This window comes from Cryptotermes secundus, unplaced genomic scaffold (genome assembly GCF_002891405.2).
Source record: "Cryptotermes secundus unplaced genomic scaffold, Csec_1.0 scaffold188, whole genome shotgun sequence".
In the NCBI taxonomy this organism is placed as follows: Eukaryota; Metazoa; Arthropoda; class Insecta; order Blattodea; family Kalotermitidae; genus Cryptotermes; species Cryptotermes secundus.
Window position 1 is genome coordinate 431,476 of NW_019738872.1, and position 24,125 is coordinate 455,600.

The 24,125-nt window shown below is 41.3% G+C and overlaps 1 protein-coding gene across 3 annotated transcripts in view; it reads right to left on the minus strand.

The window, feature by feature from the left end:
* LOC111871090 (hippocampus abundant transcript 1 protein) overlaps positions 1-24,125 on the minus strand; it is a 77,526-nt gene that overhangs the window by 18,230 nt on the left and 35,171 nt on the right. For all 3 annotated transcript variants that reach the window (XM_033754106.1, XM_023863879.2, XM_023863880.2), the window contains exons 7-10: positions 20,967-21,080; positions 16,817-16,998; positions 14,148-14,245; positions 6,341-6,534 (exon numbers count right to left, since the gene is read on the minus strand). In XM_033754106.1, the coding sequence (XP_033609997.1) occupies positions 6,341-6,534; positions 14,148-14,245; positions 16,817-16,998; positions 20,967-21,080 (588 nt within the window). The remainder of the gene's footprint in view (positions 1-6,340; positions 6,535-14,147; positions 14,246-16,816; positions 16,999-20,966; positions 21,081-24,125) is intronic.

Sequence of the window (24,125 nt, forward strand, 5' to 3'; positions counted from 1 at the left end):
TGCATCTATTTTGTACTAATTGTAAATAAACAGTTCCCACTATTAAAGTTCCAACCCTCATACACTAGAAACACTATATATCATTCAAAGGAACCTCCTGTCTTCATCTTCAAGACAGAAATTAAACTTCAAGTTCTTCATGAACAGTAAAACAGGGTAAAAATGGCAGAACCTCTTGAAGGATGCACCTCTGAAGAACATAATGCAAGATACAAGTTCTGAAAATGGCCAAGTAGCTGCAGCATCTATTTTTCTCATTTCCATCATCAGACTATCTGTCATTTTCCAACCCCCCCCCAAAAAAAAACCCCTTGCAAGGGGAAGGATGAAAGCCTAGTTAAAATGTGTCCACATGTGTAAGACCATAAAATTACAGAATGGACAAAACAAAAATAAAGCAGTCACACAGAAAACACAAAAGCCATATAATTTGTGGCTGAATAATCTGGGATTGTATATAACTTACTGTACTTGTGGAAAATGCCTCCAGTATAATCAAATGCTGCTATTCCCAACAACAGGAGCCAGACAGCTCAGGTGGTATAGTGATGGGTTATAGAGTGGACAGCCAAGGAATCAGGGTTCAACTCCTGGCAGGGACACATCACTTTTTTCACAACAGCATCCAAACTGGCTGTGAAGTTCACTCAGCCTTCTATTCTATGGATACTTGGAATTTTTTCTGCAGGGGTGAAGCAGCTGGGGCATGAAGCTGACCACTCCCACCTAGCAGTGAGGTTAAAAATAAGTGGAGTTACAACTTCACTTTCCCATACCTCTTCACTGTGTGGTGCTTAATGAACTGAGCACAGGGATGACAAATTTTCCTTACCTTACTCACAACAACATGATAACTGTAAGAAGGGATGGGAACTGCATCACCTGTAGCTACACTTTCAGCTTCAACTGACTGTAGGCAAAGATTTGTTGCTCAGTAGTTTGTAAGTAGTTTACTTCTTTTGCTTTAGATACTGTGACAATGTCTTAAGTTCAGAAACTTCTGAATGCCACAACTGCAGACATACCACAGGGACAACTATTACTTGGCAATGCCACACATGATATGTATCCCCAGCAAGGCACACATGCACAACAATCAGGGCACTGTCAGTGGCACTGTAGCCTCCACAAATGCAAGTCTTGAGCTACTGCAGAAGTCTGATATGGGGCTACATATGGAAGCACGTCACTGAACTGTAGACAAGAGGAATCAGTGGAAAATAAATAAACTTCCAACCTGAACCCACTGGGATGCCCTTCCCACATGAAAACTGGTGTCAGAAATGGGGCTGTAAACTGGAAGTAGACCAACATCACAGTTGATCATAGACAAATTTGGTTTGGGATGTGTGTTAGCCAAGAAAACATGGAGGCTGGCTAAGATGACTTGAGGGCTGCCCTAAGTGCCAACCATAGAGAAAAGATGGAGGCCAACCGGGTAAAAGGATAAGGGCCTAAAACGAAGCTGGCCAAGAAGAGACAGGGGCTGCCATAAGCGCCACCAAAGAAAAGATGGAGGCCAAGTAAGTGCTATCCAGTCCATCCAGATGAAATTTGAAGAAACCAGCTGCAAATATGCTGAAGGCCTTTGCAAGAAATTCAACATGGAGATCCATGGCACGGGACATGACGTACAATTAGCAAAGATACCTGCAGAAGCCACGTGACAGGACCTTGAGACAAAACTGGCGGGAGTTGAAGCCTGAGAGGGGCATGGAGGCTGCTGGAACATAGTATCCAATGTGGATAGAGTAAAGCCACCAAAGTTCAATGGATCACCATCCTGGATGATGTTCCATATCCAGTTTGAGGCTTATGGCTGGACACATCTGGTTGGCCCAGGTGATGGCTATACACCTATGTACTACCTGCATGGGCAGGCAACTGACATTCTGCAAAGGGTCCTTACAGAAGCAAAGTATGGAGACACTACAAAAGTGATCAAGGACTATTACAGGGACCAATGACGGGCTGCTACCTATTGTTCCCAACTGAAAGCCAGGATCCAGCTGCCTGGCAAGTCTGCTGCCACCAATGAGCAGCTGGCCCACCAGGCTCTTACCAGTACTTCGTCCAGAGGCAACCTACACATTTTTTGAGAGAATAAGGGACTAAGACATGAAGCTTGACCTGCTCATAGGCAGCAAGAGGATGCTCAACAAAGCCCATAACCAGGCCATGAGGCTAGAGGCTGTAAAGGCTTTAGCCAGGTCACTAGGAAGGCTACAGATAGTAAAAGCTGGAGTACTTGGAGGCAACATGCTGAAGGACTGAGCAACCAATATGGTGGCAGTGTGGGGTTGTCAAATATTTTAGGAGAAACTGTCCACAGGAATGTTCCAAGAGGGACTGCTTGGGAAGACGTCAACCAGGACCCAAGAAACAAGCAGATGATGGTGCCAAGGAGGAGCTGGTGACACCCTTCCTGCCACTTCATGTCACACTTGTATACTGACAAAGGGACAAACCGTACTTCATGACAACCAACACCAAGGCATTTGTGACGAGCGCAGGGCTGCCAAGACACGCCAACTTAGCCATGCATCCTGTAGGTGGCATCTTGGCAGATGAAGTCCTCTGAGATCTTCGGTCTGGCACTCTGAGGGGCAACCACTGCCATCAGACCAACAGCAAGGTAATAAGGCAATACTGGCTCAGTGTGGGAAAGTCATGAATGTGCAGCTGAGGGGCCCCCTGGAGATGGCAGACAGCATGGTGGGACCTAGTCAGAATACAGCAAGAAAGAAAGGACTGTAAAGGGCATGGATGCTGGTTCATCCACCTGAGTGGTGCTTATCTGGATGGCTGCAGATCACTGGGGTAGAAGCACACCAGGAGTATAGAGGGCCAAGCTGAGAGGACTGTACTCACTGCCAGGAAGTGGAATGGTGTGGACCACTATTTCTGTAGCTGCAGATAGCATTAACAGCAGCTTGTTCTAAAGGGAGAGAAGGCTGGCTGACATATGAAATGGAAGGACAATGACAGCTGTGGCTCAAGTCTCGGCCTGATGCACCAGTATGATATTGTGGTGCCATTCATGAGGGTGGTCACCCATGCAGAAGGGGGGAGCTCCTTGGAGAAGAAGTAATGATAGTATGCCTGGAGGGAGGCATACCAAGAGGATTCTTGGTATGGTACCTATCCACTAACTAACAAAAACATGATCCTAATATTCAGTACCATGAGAAACTGATCTCAACAAAGTGCTATTCATGTAGCTCATGAAATAGGTACTGTACAGTTAGAAATCAGTAATCAGTATAAGTTTAGCAGTTAAGGCCAGGAAAATTTTGCTTTCAGAAAGAGTCGTAGGTTTCATTCTAGGAAATTCATGATAAATCTGATATCCCTGTCACTCAGAAGTTGCTGCATTGCAATTCTGTCTGCAATTCTAGTTACCAGTATTGTTAATCACAGATGCCTGAATGTTACAAATACAGGACCACTTTCACAAATTGGTAATGTAGGCAAATATGCCTTGGGTTGCAGTAAAGAGTAGTTGCTGCCCTGCAATATCTACATATTCACACTACACCACTTTCATCTTTCTGCATCTATTCGTGGTTCTGCTGAATCTACTCAAGCTGCCCTTCCATGTGCTGCTTAACTGTAAGCAGTATATTTCTGTGTCACCACTGCACCAGAAACATCTGTTCTTGGTATTACTACATAGCTATCATAATAACAAAAATCCATCTCACTTCTGAAGTTGCTTCTAGGTCTGAACCTGTACCATGTAAAGTCTCGATAACAGCACCCTTTCAAGATGTCTGGACAACTGCTGTTTCATGCCTACTGGAATAACTCTACCAAACAATGCTAGATTTCCGTTAAGTTTCAACTCTTTTTGCTTTGAACTGAGTGCTCTTATCATACACCTAATAAATAAACACTGTCTCAACAAAGGAGTAGGCTCATGAAGACAATGTATGGTACTGTCACTTAACAGCTGCACAAAACAAGATATGGTTCAACCCCAATTATGAGTGTCTATAAAATAAATAATAAAAAAAGACCATTCTAACATATTCTTGTAATCAAGGACTGAAAAAGGTGAGCCAGAGCTCGGGCCAGTCACAAATGTGGAGCCCCACCCCAACCTGAAAGCCATATTAATATGTTTAATAAATACTTTAAGAAATAAAACTTTCTATCATCTAAAAACAATGTAAATAAATATCAAAGAAAGGTTCACATTTTTGCTTGTTTATAATTTTTTAAATTATATAAGATTATCTCCCCACCTTCTGCATAGGTATGCTTGTAACATCTGAAAATGGTTAAAAGATGCAATTACATGTCCATCCCCTAACTTCCAATTACATATAATATTGTGGCGTATTGGCCCTATGAAGGAACTGTTGAGCCACAGAGGCCTTGGGGCACACGCACAACACATGATAATGATGAAAACGGGTCAGAAGCCAAAATATATTAAAGAACATTTCTTACCTCAAAAGTAATCTCCAAATCTGTTAATACATTTATTCCACTTGGAGATAAGACTGTCAATCCCATCCTTCAAAAAGCCTGTGGGCTGTCTACAGAACCACATCTTTACCCAGCCACACGTCTTCGTCCGATGAAAACCAATGTCCATAAATGTGTCTCTTCAGGTCTCCAAAAATGTGAAAATCCATGGGGAGAGATCTGGGCTGTAGGGGAGATGTTAAGCACTTCCCAACCAAATCTCTGTAGCGCATTCCTCACAGAGTTGGCAGTGGGGGGGTGCGCATTATCATGAAGAAGGGTAATGCCGTTCGNGAAAGCATGCTCTTCCTCATGGCATCGTTGCAAGTGACCCAGTGATGCAGCCATTCTCCAAGTCTTTTGTTCCTCCGTGAGTTGATGTGGAACCCACTGCGTGCAGATTTTGCGGTACAGCAGGTGTTTTGTCACAATGGTATGTACGGAACCGTGACTTATTCCCATCAAAAGACTAATTTCTTACACAGTGATCCGATGGTTTGCCTGGATATGACCATCCAACGCAGCAGTAACATCAGGAGTCATGACATGATGAGCCTGTCCTGGGCGAGCATCATCTTGCAGTGACACATCCCTCTCAGAATTACTTATGCCATGCCAGCACACACGAATGTGACATGCTGTGTTCGCCATAAACAACAGACATGGCACGATGAATTTCTCGTCCTCCTACTCCTTCAGCAGTCAAAAACAGCACTACACTTCGCTGTTCTTCTTTACCCACCTCCATTTCTGATGTTAGACGACCAGACGTAGCGCTAACCTTACTTCCAGCACAATAAACATGCAACTAGTGTGCAAGGGCACGTTGTCACTGTGCTTTCCCAAGTCCCCACCAGATGTTTGTACCGTAAGCAAATTCCAGTGTTACCAATTTGCGCGCCGTGTGAGTTATGCTTGGTGACCCATTTTCATTTGACTGTCCCTTATAATTTGATTTGAAGTTTCATGGTGACATGTTGTGTCATTCAATGCCATGTCATAAATGTCACAATTTTACATCATGTGAAAACTAGCCCTGGTTTGCTTGGGTTTAATGCATGATATGTCTGAATAAGAATATTTTATATTTTATTTTACTACAACAGGTTCTATATCCAATATTTTATAAGTTGACCTTGTATGGATTAACGGAATGCTAATAAATATGTATGTATGACCAGGCCTACATGCTGATATGACTTATGTGTGAATTCTGAGTGTAGTAATGTGTATATATAAATATATATATACAGGGTGTCCCAGGAGGAATGTGCCAAACTTCGGGAGGGTGTTCCTTATGTTAAAGTATGCCGATATAACCCAAAACACCTATGTCCAAAGTTGAACGGTTACGGAGATAATGGCCCAAGAAAAGTGTGGTCTTCTGGCAGGTCCAAGCACTGTACCTCGCTGTACCTCTCAGCTGAGAGCCCTTATCTATGTTTGTCCTTGAGTGCGATGATACTCCCTAGCCGTGCTTATGTAGTTGGCTCATACCAGAACGCGCAGTCAGCACGTTACGTCATCNNTATATATATATATATGATGAGGGACAGAGACTGACACACAATATAATATAATATATACTGACGGGGTTGAGTGTTAATTCAAGAACTGGGTACAGACCCCCTAAGACCATAAGCCCACACTGAAACAGTACCCATCTCCTCAATTCTAGCGACTTGTTTCTTCAGTCACAGATGTCTCTCTACTATCTTTCAAGGCTGCCCTAACTTTTGGAAAGCATAATATTTCAAATGTGACAGATATTAATTCATTAACCACAGCACATAAAACACACCAGAAGCATAAAATACGGCTGAATATGTACATTTAAGAGGGCTACATACTATGATATGTCACTTACAGGCTGGATGGAGTCAAATATTTGACCAACTGTGTTGTTGTCACCAGGCACTGAAGGTCTTTGATCCCTTCCACGGCCTGCTGGCGAGTCCTCATTGAGATCAACGTGGAACAAATAGAAGATGACACCAAACATAGCTGGTCCCAACCCATTACATAAGCCTCGCATACCAGTCACCATGCCCTGCACCAGTCCTGTAACAATGTTACTTAGATGGTACATCACATTAATAAATACTGGTTACTTTTGAAAATATCTATAGATTATTTTTTTAAATGCGGGAAAAAAACAGTGCAACAAACTTCCAAAGATAACTACTATATATCTGCACTGTGTCACGATCTGTGGTAATAATGGCTTTCTTTTCTCCTTGCCATGTGCTGAAACTCTGATGAAACACAACATGGGTAGGTCATCATTTGATAGTATGGCTGAACAAATACCAAAGCCTAATGTTTTGAGCCATGTTCTACCTAATGGCCTGAAGACTGGCCAATTCAGCCCAGTATCCTCCCCACCTTTATCCCACCCTGAGGCATCAGTGCTGTCACTTCCTTGTTTATGTAATCCCATCATTCCCATGTACCATGTGATTTTCCCTTCCTCTAGTTGTTTGGAATGAAAACATTTTGCCTAGGTATCAAGGGTTGGAAATTTGTCTTAACACTTTGCGGACCGTGCAACCTTTAAAAGGTTTTTCGCTTTTAAACATGGCAGACTGTTCGCCTGTTAACAGGCTTTTAGAACACGATAAGTTGCAACACGCTATACATCGCTCTGGCACCACCTTCATCGTGCACAACCACCTGCAGATGCGTGATAAGACTGGAATATTTAGTTAGCAGTCAGTAACTTGACCTCGCTGTTTACTTAACCGACTATAAAGGAAAATGCTTTGCTTTCTTCAAGCTGTGTATCAGCCAGTAGCTAGTGGGGAGAATGGATCAAGGACAAATTCTCCTCTGAAGACCTAGCTGACCTGGCTTGTGTGTGAGACGTGTAGTAATGGTGATTCAGAGAGCGGCAGTGACAGGGGAGAACAAAGAATTGTGGCCATAGAAAGTAAAAGTGACAGTAGCTCCGACGATAATGCAGGTAATAACATTGCGTGTAGTAACATTGCGGGGACAGCAAAAAAATTTAAAAAAATCTAAACCCTGATTCAAAATTGAAATACAAAGCATTTCTGATGAATGTGGCAAAGACTTGGGCTACAGACCAGATGGTGGCGAAATAACCACAGTCAGACTTAGTGCGACCTAGCCCATCAACTCCCACCTCACATAGGCCTCATGTGGACACCACTGGGCGACTCTCGGGTGATATGTGGAAACATACCCTCGTGAAAATTGTGAAGAGTGAACATTCCAACGGGAAGCATCCTTCTAGGCAATGCAATGTCTGCACAGTTCACAAAAAAAGGACTATAACTGTCTACATTTGCAAGTGTGTTATGCCACTTCACAAAGGGGAGTGTTTCCAGAAATAACACACCCCCAAGCACGTCTAGCAGCATTGGTAAGGGTTCTCCAAAAATTTTCGTTCATAAAATTAATTATGAGATTTTACATTAATTTTTAAAGTGAACAGTGCACAAGTTAGGGTAGTAGATATAAAAATGCCGGTCCCCAGGGTGATCTAAATATTTAAATTGCCAGTCCACAAAGTGTTAAGTTTGCCAGCAGCAAGTGTGGATGGTGATGGGATTCTGTTTAGGTTGTTCTTCTAAATTCTGTTTGGATTCTCATACTGGCTGTTGAGGGCGAGATGTGTGCCAGGAGTGTTGCAACAAGGTTTGCTGGCGATTTATACTACTATGTGATTGGGCTTGTATTGCCCCATTTTTAGTGAACTGAGTTTCAAAACACAATGACAGTTTTGCTGTGGTTTGTGTGGTATGTGTGTAGGCTTCCACTGCCCAATTTGTGTTTCTGTTCAATGTGACAATGGGCTAACATTATGAGTGGTGTGTTATGTTCTTTTCTGGGGTTTCTGTCTGGACTGACCAAGATGATTACGGTTACTGGTTTGATTATGTTGCAAAAATGAAGTACTGTCAGAAAGTTCTAATGTTTTTATTGTTTGCTAATGTGGCTGAGTCATACTGAAATTATTATGCTATTTTGTTATGCTAATTATTGTGTTATATTTATTTATTCACTTGTTGGTATTATTTACTCTTATTAAATTGTTCTTCCAGAGATAGCAATTTTTCTTGAATGATGCTCAAAGCTTGGACACCACAACCCACCAGGGGAGCAATAAGAACACAACAAGCAACCAGTGACAAATGCAGTGATCATCCCCTTAAACTGGCTAAGGGTAAAGAGGGAGCAGCTGTTAACTTTCATTCTGAGAATACTTTCATCAGTGTTTTAATTGTTACAGTTCACACCATACGAGATGCTGGGCTGTGAAATGAAAAATTAGAATGTCCCAACCCACATTTTTTAGATAATGGGTTTGTGACATTCTAGGCAATTGTGCCTCATTTCAAATGGAAGAGTTATTTCATGTGTGATTCAGTGGTCAGTGTTCACAATATGAACAAGGGATCACAGTGGCAAAACCATGAAACATCAGGCTACAATGTACTGAACGCCTGATAAAACATACAAAGAAAAGCTATCACCAAGCAATATCACTGCTGACTTGAATTCAGATTGGTCTGAATCCTGGGTGGGATTCCAACTATTCTGCCTGAGGTTTTACATGGGTTCCTTAATCCCTTGAAGCAAATGCTAGGATATTGCATTCAAATAGGCCACTGAAATTTTCTCCCCAGTCATTTCAGTTCCACTAATGTGATTATACATGACATACAAATTTTCAGATGAAAAGTACAGTCATGCAGCAGAAGGAAAGCTTGAGAATGGAGACACTGTGTAGCCAGCCATAATACATGGCAGTAATAGTCAACAGCACCAAGTGTCTGCAGTTAGTTGATTAGACTGACATGAAAATAAATGAAAAGTCCTACTTCCATTCTCAGGACATATAAATTCTTATCAGTTTCAGTCCTTTCACATCTTGTGGTTCAGAATGATCTCAGAGAAATTTCTGACTTTCCTTGGTCAGGAATCTTACCCGAAGAGGTGAGAGAACTGCCTTGACCTCAGATCACTCCATACAGACAGCCCCTTCTACCATCAAGCAACCCAAATTAGCATTAAATACAATAAGTACTGGCACTCAGGAGGGGAAAAAAGTGCAGTCTTAGCATGTTTCATGAAAGACAAAGAAAGAAGGGCAAAGTTCGATGCTATGTAGGGATGTGTTTTACTCTTTACTTTAAGTTGCACTTCATAAATTTGCCTCTCTGGAAGAGTGTCTCCTGCTAAAAGGAGGAAATTAAGAGATTCAACTCGGGTAAAGCTTGCTACAATTCAGTCCGGAACCTTCTGTCTTCTCGTCTGCTGTCAAAAACATAAAAATTAGAATACAAAAACTATAATTTTGCCTGTGGGTCTGTATGGGTATGAAACTTCGTCTCTCACATTAAGAGAGGAACAGAGACTGAGGGTGTTTGAGAAGAGTGTGTTGAGGAGAATATTTGGACCAAAGAGGGATGAAGTGATGGGAGACTGGAGAAAACTGCACAACGAGGGGATTCATAACTTGTACTCTTCTCCAAGTATAATCAGAATGATTAAGTCAAGGAGGATGAGATGGGCAGGGCATGTAACATGAATTGGGGAGAAGAGGAATGCATATAGGATATTGGTGGGAAAGCCAGAAGGAAAGAGACCACTGGGAAGAACAAGGACTATGTGAGTGGACAATATTAAAATCGATCTTAGAGAGATAGGACAGGATGATATGGACTGGACTGATCTGGCTCAGGGTATGAACCAGTGGAGGGCTCTTGTGAACATGGTAATGAACCTTCGGGTTTCATAAAATGCTGGGAAGCTCTTGAATATCTGCAGAATTGGCAGCTTCTCAAGAAGGGCTCAGCTCCATGAGTGGGTGAAAGAATGTCTAGCATTACACTGGAACAAGTGGAACACACAAATACTGAACTTAGAATAAAATTACTGTCATTAATGTATTGACATTTTTTTGACAACAGATTTATCAAATGAGAAGGTTAAGAGGGGGTGTGAATTTCATGAGGACTGAGGAGATAAAGGTGTTTTTCAAGCACCATTAGATACACAGGTTTCATTCTGACGTTTCATGGCACCAGAAAGTATGAATGGTTCCTCTGGAGAGAATTATAAATATCTCGAACATTTAGAGCCCTAAGCAGGCATGTTAGTAAGTGAAGTCACTCGTTAGAAGTGGTTAATTCAATCAGAAATAAATCTTTGCTATTCTCCGATGCTCAGAGAAACATTTTAGGAAAACACATTCATCACTGAAGTGACAGATTTAATAAAAATATCTTGATCAAATAATAAGGTTTAGGGGATATAAATTTTACACATGGGTCAATGAGATAAGCAGAAGTCTTTCTGAAGTGTCATTAGACATTTGGGTCTCATCTGTTGGTCTATGGAACTGCAAAGTAAGATGGCTGCTTAGAGAAAACCATGAATATTGCAACATATTTTCAACCTTCAGAATGTTAGGAAGCAGAATTATACTTTATAAGCATATGATTCAATAATAAACAAACCTCAGACATTCTTGGATGTCAAGAGAAACATTTCACACACATATGGTGAGAACTTATTTTTACCTAGTGAATATAAACAAATGTTAATACCATGATGTAACATGACTGTTCCAGTTCAGCTGGCTACTACTTCATACAAAAAGAAAGGCTTTCCTTTTCAGCTGATAAACAGAAGATATATACTGTAACATGTACAGCCATTGTTAAGCAATGACAGAGATATGTGTGTGAATATACAAGGATGTTTTTGGGCAATGGCTCAGTAAACATGTTCCTGTTGCTAGGCAGCTGCAACAGCTGGACTACAACAGTGGAAACGGGGCGTTTTCTATGTGGCCCATGTCAGGATGTTATAAGCAGACAGTTTGAAGCAACGACTTCAGTTGCACAGTGATAATCAGCAGGCAACAGCATGACCACAGAAGCTGAAAAATGTCCACTGTTAAGATCTGTTACCAGGAAATGACTAGTGAAAGCAGACTGAGAAGACTTAGCGTGTAGTGATTTGCAGTGTGGAAATCAGCAAGAGCGTTATAGCTATTCGTAATTATGACTTGTAAGTGGTCAATAAATCGAATTATCCAAAACCCTGTCTACAGTCACCCCTAAGTCATGACAGTACCATGACATGATGGCTGAAAGTCAGAATGGAATGAACAAAATTGGCTAATGATAGGCAATGACCTGTAAACACGTGCCTGTGACAACGGTCCTGGAAGAAGTTGGCTGCTGCTCCTGTAAAGGGTTGACCCGCCATCCTACTGCTGCACCACGCAAGGGACACAGTTATAAGTGACCAGGCAAGGACAAAGGCTGTGCCAAGAACTGAGAAAGGACAATGAAAAACCATAAGACATCACCAGAATAAGGAACCGGGGTGCAAGATAGCAGCTATGTCTGAGGAAGGAAAGGACAACTGGCAATAGCATCAGAGGATGAAGCAGGAAACAGGCTACATCTGGGAAGCGTGAAGACATTATATGAGGCCCACAGAGGAACTCTTGAGTTGCAGGTCATGAAGTGAGCAGTAGGGACTACCATTAGACTGTGGAAAATGAATGCCAGGATCCTGTGGAGGGGGTCAGTCCCTTCTGAAATGAAAGATGAAATGGTACACAGAGTAGGAGCCATAAGAGCACTGACTACTCTCAGAAATTTTGGCTACACCAACAGGAGGAAGATGTTGATTAACGTGGACTGACTGGTACCTTACGAGGTAACCACTCAGGACAAACAGCCTTAACCCTTTTCCAGTCATGTGTTAATATACAACTGACATGGCGACAGTACTTCCTGGAACGAATGTTGATACATGATCAACAAAATTTCTTTCACGTTTCTCTGGTCATATGTCCATCATATGTTGCTACTGACCATTCTAGCTGTACAAACACTTTCATGAATGGTTTGTCTGCCTGCCTCTGCCATCTGGACGTCGTAATTTGACCGTTTTGAGGAACGAATTCCATTTATATATTACAGCATGTCACATGTTAACAGCATGTTTTTACTTCCGACCAAACCTCAGCCCTCTTGACTGAAAAAACAGATATATAATCCCTTGTGTGATGAGGATGAAGAATCTATTAGTTATATGTTAAATGAAGAACTTGATTTTGACTCTGATGATGAGATGAATCTGGAAATTGGAGGAGAAACTGCATGTGAAGAATCAAGGAATGAAATGTCAGAAAATGAAAGTAAAACAAGTGTTGTAAAGACTACTGGTCTAGTGACAGGAAAACAGAGATAACAGTTTCAGAAAAAGTTTTTGCCATATAAAACATTGCAATAGATGAATCAACAGTTGGATTCAAGCAGAACATAAATTTTGAAACTTATAATAATAATAAAAAAACAGTGAAGTGGGGCACCGGATTATTTGTATTAGCTGATAGTGACACTGGTTATGTTCACAATATAATTCTAAATTATGGAAAAATTACATGTGATGTGTGTAAGTTACAATACTCTGAAAAACTGTTCATTAAAGAATAGTTCTTTCCCTGATGGACACACTGTGACTCAGTGTGTCTGGTACTGAACACTACCGCCATTTCACTGACAGATGCTATAGCAATGCTGAGTTGGCTCAAGTATTGGACAATTGAAAATGTAAGTATACATTTTGCTTTTTCACTTTACACCCTTGTTGCACCAACTTTTCGAGCAAAAGCAGTCTCCTAGTGGTTCGGCAGGCACATCCTGGCTGCAGAAATTTTTCATAATGCTATGACCAGAAAGGGTTATGGAAGGGGCAGCAGGAGCAGTTGAAGAGTAAACACCATGCAAACTGAGCAATGAGGAGGAAGGTGAGAACGATCACAGATGTTACAAGTACCGCCCTCGGAAAATATGAAACAGCGGTATGCATGTAAGGCATTTCGAATGAATAATCTTAAAAAGGGAGCAATGTAATGTGTGCAGCCATTGCTATGCAATGACCAAGAAATGGGCAAATATACAATGCCATTTCTGGGCAATGGCTTGGTAAACGCATTTCCGCTGTTAGACAGCCGCAAAAGTTGGACTACGACAATGGGAACAGGGTGTTTCCTATGTGGTAGCATTACAGTTATTGGTAGTTACAACCTGTAAGCGGTCAGTACTGCCAATTATTCAAAACCCCAACTACACTCACCACTAAATCATGACATTACCAAAACATGACAGGTGCAAGCCAGTAGTGGGAACAATAGATGTGGCCAGTGATAGGCAATGACATGTAAACACATGTCCGTGGCAAAAACAGAGGAACTGCTGCCAGTGGTGCTTTCTGTGCAGAATGTGCCAAGGCTATACAGCAGAGACGACAAGAGCTGACAGTCAGCTGGAGGTCAGAGTTGAATCATAAGCAGTCACTACCTACAAATGACTGGTGAGCAAACAGAAGACTTTATATGTGCTATAGCTGTAGTGACCTATGGAGTGTGTAAATTAGAGAGACTGTTATAGTTATTTCTAGTTACAAGTTATAAGCATGCAATAAATCTAATTATTAATCCAAACTTCTTGTTGAGTCACTAACGCGTGATGATATATTTATTTATGCTATGTTCTGATTCATTTTAAGCTCACCACAGTGAAAATCTGTTACAACCAAATGCTTAAAATGGATATGAAACATCTTCAGCAGCTGCCAACTAGAAAGGTTAAAAAAAAGTTAGTATTAACAGCTCTATTTACCTTGCTTGTCTGCATCAGAGTGCATTGAAACAAAGGCACTAATGGCCGGGTATGTGATGCTGCTGACAGAGGCCAATACACCCGCTGCCCACATCATCCTGAAAACAGGAGGAAATAAACTACAGGAACAAAATTATCTTTAAAAACAAAATAAACAGCATGCATAAGATCTGAAGCTTTTGCTTAATTATGTGTTACCTAATGTCTGTGTCTGTGATGAATATTACCCGCATATTCCATTATGTCTAACCATCAAAGGAGATTTATTATACATGATGGTGCATGAAGTGATCCAGTATGTTATCTGTTAATAAAATCTTTACTTCAATTGCAATACCAGAAACTAACATACAAAAAGAAAAACCATTGCATGGAGATTTATCCTCTAAGAATCAAGCGTTCAATACGGCCACCATTACTTCCGGAAACTTCAACATGAACTGTGATGTTGCTGATTATTCAACGGCATGTGTCCTCAGTTATCTTGTCACAGGCCTGAATGATTAGTGTTCTCAATTTCATCAATGTTTGCAGCCTTTTCAGAAGAATCTTTTTCTTAAGGAATCCCCAAAGAAAATAGTCACATGGGTTTAAATCAGGACTATTGGGGGGTCAGATCTGTCCACATGTGAAATGAACAGGAACTCATTTTGAAGTGACATGTGAGTCGAGAGTGTCATGCAGAAAGTCCCAAACAACATTTGCTGTGTGCGGCCTGGCTCCATCCTGCATGCACCATTGAGTATGTAACAGCAAACCTGTAGCAAGGAGGTGAGGCACAAAAGTATTGTGCAACAAGCTTAAATAGTGTTCACTGTTCACTGTATCTTCAAAGAAAACTGGTCCTAGTAGTCCATGACTCGAAAAAGTGACCCACTCTGTAATTCTGGTGCATGATGCACCTTCTCATGAATCACATGTGGATTCCCTGACAGCCAAAATCACACATTTTGTTTATTAACCACACCATACAAGAGGAAGTGTGCCTCATCAGAAAACCAAACATTGTTGAATGATACCTCATTATTCTGAGCCCATTCAGCAAATGCCATTCCTTGATGTTTGTTCTGAACTGTAAGTTTAGGCAACAATATCATTTTGTATGGATATAAATTCAAATCACTTTTCAATATTCATTGCACCGAATGAAGGCATCCATTGTGTTTGAAAACGTGCACAAAACTGCCTCTGTCTGCCTACAACACTTCTTGTCTCAGTAAAGGACAACACTGTTTTTATGAGTGGTTTTACAGTCTTCCTTTGTTAACCATCTTGCGTAAACTGGTGCATGAGCAGGAACAGCATAATACTAGCACACCCAGGAAGAGTAAGAACTAGTCTTCATGATCTATTGTGTTACCATGTTACAACACACCTTTCTTTGCATGGTTCAATACTTAATGCTAAATCAAATACTGGATCATTTCATACACAACCCTGTATATTCCCACTTGAAAACAGTACACCAATAGTCACCTCACTGGGACTACAATCGCACATAAAATTACTGAAATCTGAGAGGTCAAGTTGTTTGACATGGAATGACACAAAACTGAAATTGCATACATAAAAGCTGCAGGTAGCAGGAAGAGAACACTCTTAGTCTTATAACAGAAGTGCTTGCACTACCCATAAAAGGTGTATTCAGCATCATTTTACTCAAACAAATTATTCATTTCCTTTAGCTGGTACTAAGCCTACAGAAAAGAGTGGAGGAAAGAAATTCATGTCCCAAATCAGGTTCTTAAAACTTTTTTGAAATTTTGGAAAATACAATTACAAAACCTGATATTTCAGGCTCCTCTAAATGATTCTATATAAAACAAATATGTACCAACCTTGAGAATTCATTCACTGCTGCTATTTCTTGGCTTATTTAATGATAATGTGTAAATTATATTGGATACACAGACCAAATAAAAATTATGGCACGATTATAAATGGGAAATTGGGAAAGATGTGGCAAGATGTCTTAGACTATTTTAGCCCTTTGCACCCCACAAACCAATCAGATAGGCTAGGTGGATTTGTGTTAAAACTGCTACAGCTGAAGAGATAAGTTCAACATTAATCACTTACCATAACAATTCTGTTAACAGCTGGCATCAACTGTTATATACTGATATTTAGAGGAAGGAACATGCTTTCATATTATCTGTAACTGTGGTGTTTTGCAACTAATCTGAGGAAGTATTATGGGTTTTGGTGTTTCTAGCAGGTAATTTCGTGGTGTAGGTTGGCAGTTAGGTGGTACATCGGTGATATCTACTGAGATGGACTGAAGAAAGCCATAAAACCACTCAAATCATATTTATTTACTTACTTTTCTTCATCTCTCCCTGTATTAGGCTCAACTGTACTGTGACAGGGTGTTAGAAACCAGATCATCATCCACATCTTCATACCCTGAGTGGGCCTTTTATGTTTCATGGTACACTACCAGAATTTATCTGAATACACTTTCTATGTAATTCATTCTACAGCAAGGTATAATTCTATTACTGAACAAATCTCTAATTTTTATTTCATAATTTCATTTGTGATTGAAACAGTGAATGACTTTTAATAGCAGGAGAAATTTGATTTTGGTTTGTTTACTTCCACTGACCCAGAATTTAATTTATAGCCGAGGGGTATAGCTAAAAGAACCAAGGCTGGACAAAACTTACCATGTCTGTGACCCAAATCCATACCACATGAGTTGGAGCATCTCAAACACAAGCCCAACCATAATAGTATGCTTAGGACCAAGAGACCGCATTAAGAAACCCAACACTATCTGGGCACAGACAGACAGGATGCCAACTGTTGCAATAAATACAGCGACCATCACAACACTGAACCCCATTACCTGCAATGATTATGATGTTATGTATTCATAAATACAGTGTACCACTGACACTACAAGAATCATTCTAATGGAAAACTTTGTTCCCTAACTTTGAATTACATATAACATGATATAACACTAAGTCTGAATAATGATGCAGGTAAGGCAATATTTCTTCTTCTTTGGAGTGGTTTTCCTAGGAATAAGAAAATAGGGATAATATCTCAACAGTCTGTCAATAATTTCCTTAAACTTGCATAACCCCTTCTACTTGCAATCAATTGCTGATCAGAAGCTGTCCTTCATAAGTAAAAGCATCATCCCTATTTGCTTGAAGCTCACAAGTCCTGCTCATATTTTGCCCATAATCCTCTGCATGTGCATGTGAGAATAAACATGTCAGTTCACAACTTTGGGAAGTGGATACATACATCCATGCATTTTTTACCTTGACATTCATCTTGACCTGTCCACTTTACCCCCAAGGATCGTCCCCATATTCTCTGGCTAGGAGGCTTAGCGTGCATTGGAACCATTCTGGATGATGTGGAGGGGTGGAAAAATTTTGCCCCCAATGGAACTCGAACTCTGACCTAGTGGCCTTCTAGCCCATAGCCAGTCGCTATAATGACTGCACTCTCCTGGTTCCCATGACAATGATGTTGCAACATTAATCCAGAAGCTATAATAATGTGACTCAATTTTCACGGTGAAAACAAACCTTTAGGCCCCCCATACACACACAGTTTGGCCTTCCGATCGACCTTACAGGCAAAACTGTGACAGTTTACCCCCTCCCTTTCCTCCCCATATACGCGCAGATAAAGCGGCAGGCTTCATGCAACAATCACGGTCTTCCAGCCTATAATGTTGAGTCACACACATCACGTGCTACGGTCCTGCATGCAGAACTGACGGACTGACGGGTTTCCCACAGGCCAACAGTCCAAACGATTGGCCGGCCGGTCACACCACATGTCAGTTTTGCCTTTCAGTCTTCAACTGTGCAGGCCGAACTGGAGGCCAAACTGTGTGTGTATGGGGGCCCTTAGTTTGTTTAAATACAGTATACATAAGGTGGTTCAAATATGATTGGGACTAATTTGTGTGTAAACAAGCCACACTGCGCAGCAGCTGTGCGACTTTGAGAGAGTGACGCCACAAACTCCACCCTCCCTCCTGTTCGGGTTAAACCTGTTCAGTCCTGTCTGGGAGTTGCTAGAATGATGAGCAAACAGAAGGTACTGCGGAGCATGGAACAACGCGTTGTGATCAAATTCCTTGGAGAAAATGGCCTGTCCACTGAAATTCACCACAGACTCCAACAACAGTATGGGGAAGAGTGTCTGTCACGGACCCGTTTATTTGAGTGGTGTAAGTGCTTCAAAGAGGGCAGAGAGCACGCGGAGAATGAACTGCATGATCGTTGGCTGTGAACATCCACCACTGAGCCAAACACTGATCGTGCAGACGAGCTTATTCGTGAGAACAGGCGCATTACTATCAAGGAACTTGAAGCAATGCTGTCCATCAGTGTTGGTAGTGTAGAAGGCATCATGAAATACCACTTGCACTATCGCAAGGTGAATGCACGGTGGGTACCACACACTTTGACAAATGTGAACAAAATGAGGCGCATCCAAGCTGCCAGTCGTCTCCTACAGCACTTTGAAGTCGAAGGTGATGCATTTTTTAAGTCTGCAGTGACCACCGATGAAACGTGGGCGCACTACTTCATTCCCGAGTCCCAGCAGTCATCATGCAAGTGGCAGCATACCAGTTCTCCCAAACCCAAGAGAGCGCGAAGGAGCTGTTTGGCAGGAAAATTGATGGAAACATTCTTCTGGGACTGGCAGGGGGGTTATCCATGTAGACTTTCTGACAGATGCCAGAACAGTCAGTGCAGCTTATTACTCAAACCTCCTGGCAACAGACATGAAGGAAAAGATCTGATCCAAGTGGAAGACAGGTGGAAAGCGGGTAGCCTTTCTTCAAGACAATGCACGCCCCATATGGCCAAAACAATATTGGAAACCCTCCGGAAATTGAAATTGAACCTTCTGACACATCCACCATACAGTCCCAATTTTGCTCCCAAGTGATTTCTACCTGTTCGGAAGGCTCAAATCAGACTTGCAAGGCATGCGGTTTGTGGACAACAACGCCGTCATCCAGAATGTTCGGGAGTGGATATGCCGCCAACCACAAGACTTTTTTGAAAGGGCATCAGGATGCTTCCAGAACGTTGGAAAAAAGTGCTGACTTAGGAGGGGACTCCGGGGTCCGTGAGAGACACTCTTCTCCATACTGTTGTTGGAGTCTGTGGTCAATTTCAGCGGAGAGGACGTTTTCTCCGAGGAATTTGATCACAATGCGTTGTTCCACGCTCCACGGTACCTTCTGTATGCTCATCCCTCTAGCAACTCTCAGACAGCACTGAACAGGTTCTAACCATAACAGGAGGGAGAGTGGAGGTTGTGGCTACAATCTCTCATGGTCGCACAGCTGCTGCGCAGTGCGGCTTCTTTACAAAAAAATCAGTCCCGGTCATATTTGAACCACCTAGTATAAGGACAAACCTAGTGGACTGTTGGGGAAATACAGAGGATGTTATGTAATGTACATCTCTCAGTGGTCAAAACTTAGAGGGAGAGAGCGGCTCACATATTCTGGTATGAGAACTTTCTCCTAGGCAAGGGTAGGACACAGATGGTGGGCTACGGGGATGTTCACAGACACCTAGCTGTATGTTATGTAACTCAGGAAGCAGAGTTACAAGTATGGAAGTATAGTTGATGCAAAAATTTACGGGAAAATCGTGATTGCCAATTATGAATCACTCCTCATGATGAGGGTCCAGGAAAAAACAACCTTTGTTTTACACAGTGGTTTTCCATACATGTAGCGCTATGAAACTGATAGCAACAAGGCTTTCTGTAGCTATAATGAAGACTGCATAATAAGCTACAGTTGCTCTACTGCAGTTTCACTATAATACTGAATAATCTTTTGCAGGTCAAGACTAAATAAGAACTAATACAGCACCCACTGCTGTATAAAGGATTGACCCATTTGCTGTTCTGATGTGGTAAAATCCTGTCATATCAATCACACTTCTTAGGAATTCAATGTCTTTTTCATGGACTACTAGACATTGTGCTGAAAGCAATCTCAGTGAAGGGGGCTTCTTGACAAAGAAGGGTGTAAAGCTTCAAGTAAGTTCTCAAGATAAACTGCATAAAATAGTCCATATTTAACTGAGAAACCAACAGCCAAAGAAGCATGCTTAGCTAGGAAACAATTCAGCTGGAGGTTTCAAGTTCTCACAGTCATGAGTGTTAAGACTGTGGAATTCTGGGACATAACTGTATGTAGTCTGGCAGATCACTTCTTCTACCCTCAAGACCAAGGCAGTAGGTCCCTCCAAAATACTGGCACCCATCTACCAAACTATACAGTGTCACTGCCCAGAAAACTGTATTCTTAATACTGTAGTTCACTGGGAATGATTTCTGTGAAGAAAGTAACCTCAAGGAACATATATCAATGTATAAATCCTGTATATGCAGGGCACTTCTAACTTCTTCATATTTAATTACAAAGGTGCCAGCATTTCAGAGGAATATAGAGTCTCCATCTTCATGGTTCAACCCCTGACTTTTACTGTTGATTATAAATTCACATACCTAAATTTAGCATTAACAACACATTTGTTGGACTCAAAGCTGTAAAAATGGAAAAGGGGGCCAGGTTAAGATCTACCCAGAAATTGTTTACTTTCTTATAACCTTAATTACAACCCAATGGGACTTACAGTAACACACATCAGCAAGTGTTCAACAGTTCTGTATACACATGTTTAGTTATAATCATTTTTCCAGGATTTATTTTTCATAAGTAAAAATGTATGAATAAGACAACTTCACTTACTGAGCTAACGTCAATAAATGTGCAACAAAATTATAACAAGATCATAAACAACAACTCACCAGTTTGAGGTATACAAAGATACAAGAATATTGGCCAGCCTCTGGCAAGTAAGACAGAAACACTGTCACACAAAGCATGAGGATTGTATGGTCCTTGCCAACCTTCCTCAGGGCCTGAAACATTACATCATTATCATCAGCAGACACACATAATTACTTCTGTGGTGTGTGTAGTGAACACACTCCTCTATCATCTCCTAATAGAATGTACACCTTGAGTGCTAGTTCTGGTATTTGAGAACCACTGCCTGAGAAAACCTGGATCTAGGACCTTCGTGAAATACTGTTTGGTGTTGTTTCAAAACAGTCTTGGAGGTTTCTTTTGCTCCTCCAGTGGGCAGCCTTTCAACATAAAGTGTAGCAGGCTAAGTTTCAACTGAGTTCCCAACAGATTGAGGGGTGTTTCACCAGTATGACATACATTGTATCAGCACAGGGTTTTGCACCTTTTCATTCACTTAATTTGTTTTGGGGTTTCTGTCTGTTATCATATTTTGTATGCACTGTTGTTTCTGATGATACATTTACTTCCTTATTTGGTATCCTTTGACTTTTATTTAGTTATGCTGCACTTCACTGACTGACTACTGAACTGACCCACGCCTATCGCTAGCAGCACAGCAAACTCTGAATACTGATATTACAAAGAATGGAATACGGCTGAAAGAAAAATGTGATCTACCACTCCATTTGGAGCAGGAATAGCTCAGTTAGTACTGTGATGGACCATGGGTTGGACGGCCAAGGTTTGATTCCCAGTAGGAGCATGATTTTCTCTTCTCCACACCTTCCAGATCAGCTCTGGGGTTCACCCAGCCTCCTATCCAACAGGTACCACGGGCAATTTCACTGAGGGAGAGTGGCTGGAGTGTGAAGCTGACCACTCACCTCCACCTAGCACCAAGGTCCTGAATGGTGGAGCTACATCTCCACTTCTTTGTATGTCTTCATGGTATAGTGCTTAATTAACTAAGCACAGGGACAACTTTACTTTACCATTCAATACATAAAAGAAGTTCCAAGACATACTGAATACTATTACGGATCAAAACCAGAATCAGCAGTTCTGAGGAAATGTTTCCATGTAACATACTGTGTTACCATACACAGTGGAACCACCATTTAATGTAAGATAAAAGATAAAGTTGTCCCTGCACTTAATTAATTAAGCTCTATACTATGAAGATGTAAGATGAAGTGGAGGTATAGCTCTACCATTTTTGACCTTGGCAGTAAATGGATGTCAGCTTTGTGCCTAGACACTTTCCTCCTGGGGAAAGAGCCCCCAGTCCCCATTTGACAGGGGGCTGGGTGGCTCCCAGAGCTGACCTGGAAGCTGTGGAGAAGAAACAGATATCTTGCCCCTGCTGAGAATCAAAACCTATTTCTCAGCCATCCAACCTGCAGCCCATGGCTATACCAACCGAGCTATCGCCCCCAATTAATGTTCCTTAATTTGATGCTTTCTCACCTCCAGTGTTTAATTTCCAATCCCAAGTCAAAAATTCCAGCATCAACATTACCTCCATTTAAGGAATTCTTGAGTTTGGTGCTCAAATCCACTGCTCCCCAAAGAAACCTTAAAGTACCATTTCACCAGTATTACTGTCAATGAAATATTTTGTTAAAATACTACAGTGATATACTGCAGCCTGTCCATATAAATATGGCTCTATGCTTAAGTAGGAATCAAGAGTTAACTAAAGACTAAGATACATGGACAATATTTTGGGTGATGGATGGAATAAAGAAGGTTGCAATATTAAAAAAGAAACAGTCACATGGGTCACACAGTTTAAAAAATCTTTGTGCCAGTGTTTAGGTTTCTATGGCATGTAAAAAGAAGTCGTCCCTGTAAAAGGCTGTGGAGGCCCCCACATTTTCTACACAATCAGCTCACAGATGGCGGTGAGGTTGTCAGCCTTAAGCACTGGCTGCCCTTTACCACAAGAAAGATTCCTGGCACTCATTTCTGTTAGTGACTGACTTGACCCCAGGGCCATAGTGCAGCTGGAAGGATTAGGTCAACTGAAAAATTCAAGGACATCATCAGGAACTTAACCAGCTTGTAGCATAGTGTCTCAACCAACTATGCTACTGCGTGCCACGCTAAGGAATGCACTCCCTGAAAATATCTCTCTTTAATGAGCACAATAACTGTGACAACAGTGAAGTATTCAGATGGTTTGTAAAATTTAGCAGAGGCATTCACTAAGCATCAGACTTGTCTAGCTGATTCACACCACATAAAAACACAGAAATCTCAGTAGAGTGTAATCAGGATTTTATGTTGCTCAAGGAACAATTTAAAATGAATGTAAAATCAAAGCAAAGAAGATTCATGTAGCTACTGAAATTAAATACACTAAATTAATACTGTGCTACATTAAAAATATAATATATTTCACTTCTTCCACATGTCCATTAAAGTAAGTTGCTGCTTCTTCACATTCTGCTGCACCCCGTACATCTTGTTCTCAGCGATACTGAGGGCAGTCATCATGTTATCAAAGAGATCAGATTTAATGAGGTATTTCCTCACAGTCTCAATGTCCTCCAGTGAAGACAAAATTGTTTCAGGTGGTTCACTTTTACCAACATCTTCTTCCCTCTTGTCCTCCTCCTCAGACACAACAGATGTAAACTTTGTATTCCATCATTTGTTCTAATGTATGCATCTCACATGTTACAACACCATTGTCACAGGATATATATTCTTGAAATGATACACCTGCTTTCAGCTGACCCCAGTCATCTTTGGCTATGCTTAGTTCTCTTCCATCTTCATAACCATTTGTCTGATTTAAACTGAAAACAGTTTACTAATGTCACACGTGTGACACCGCCATGATTCCACAGTGAATGCTGCACATCCAGAACATTCACCTTCATGAGTGCTGGATATAGAAATAGTTCTTTCTGCAAGTTGCTTGTAATAATAATGTTTGAATGCCCCTATTATTCCTTGGTCAAATGGCTGGAGAATCCTGGTGCAGGTTGGGAGAAAAAGCACAACTTTCACATTCACTTGTGTCTTGGGGACAAGAAGCACAACAGTGAAAAGGGAGGGGGGAACTTCATGCTTTGGGACACTATTTTGGCATCTAAATCCCTTGAATGGCCTGTGTAACCCATGCTTTCTGTTGGCTACTTATTTCG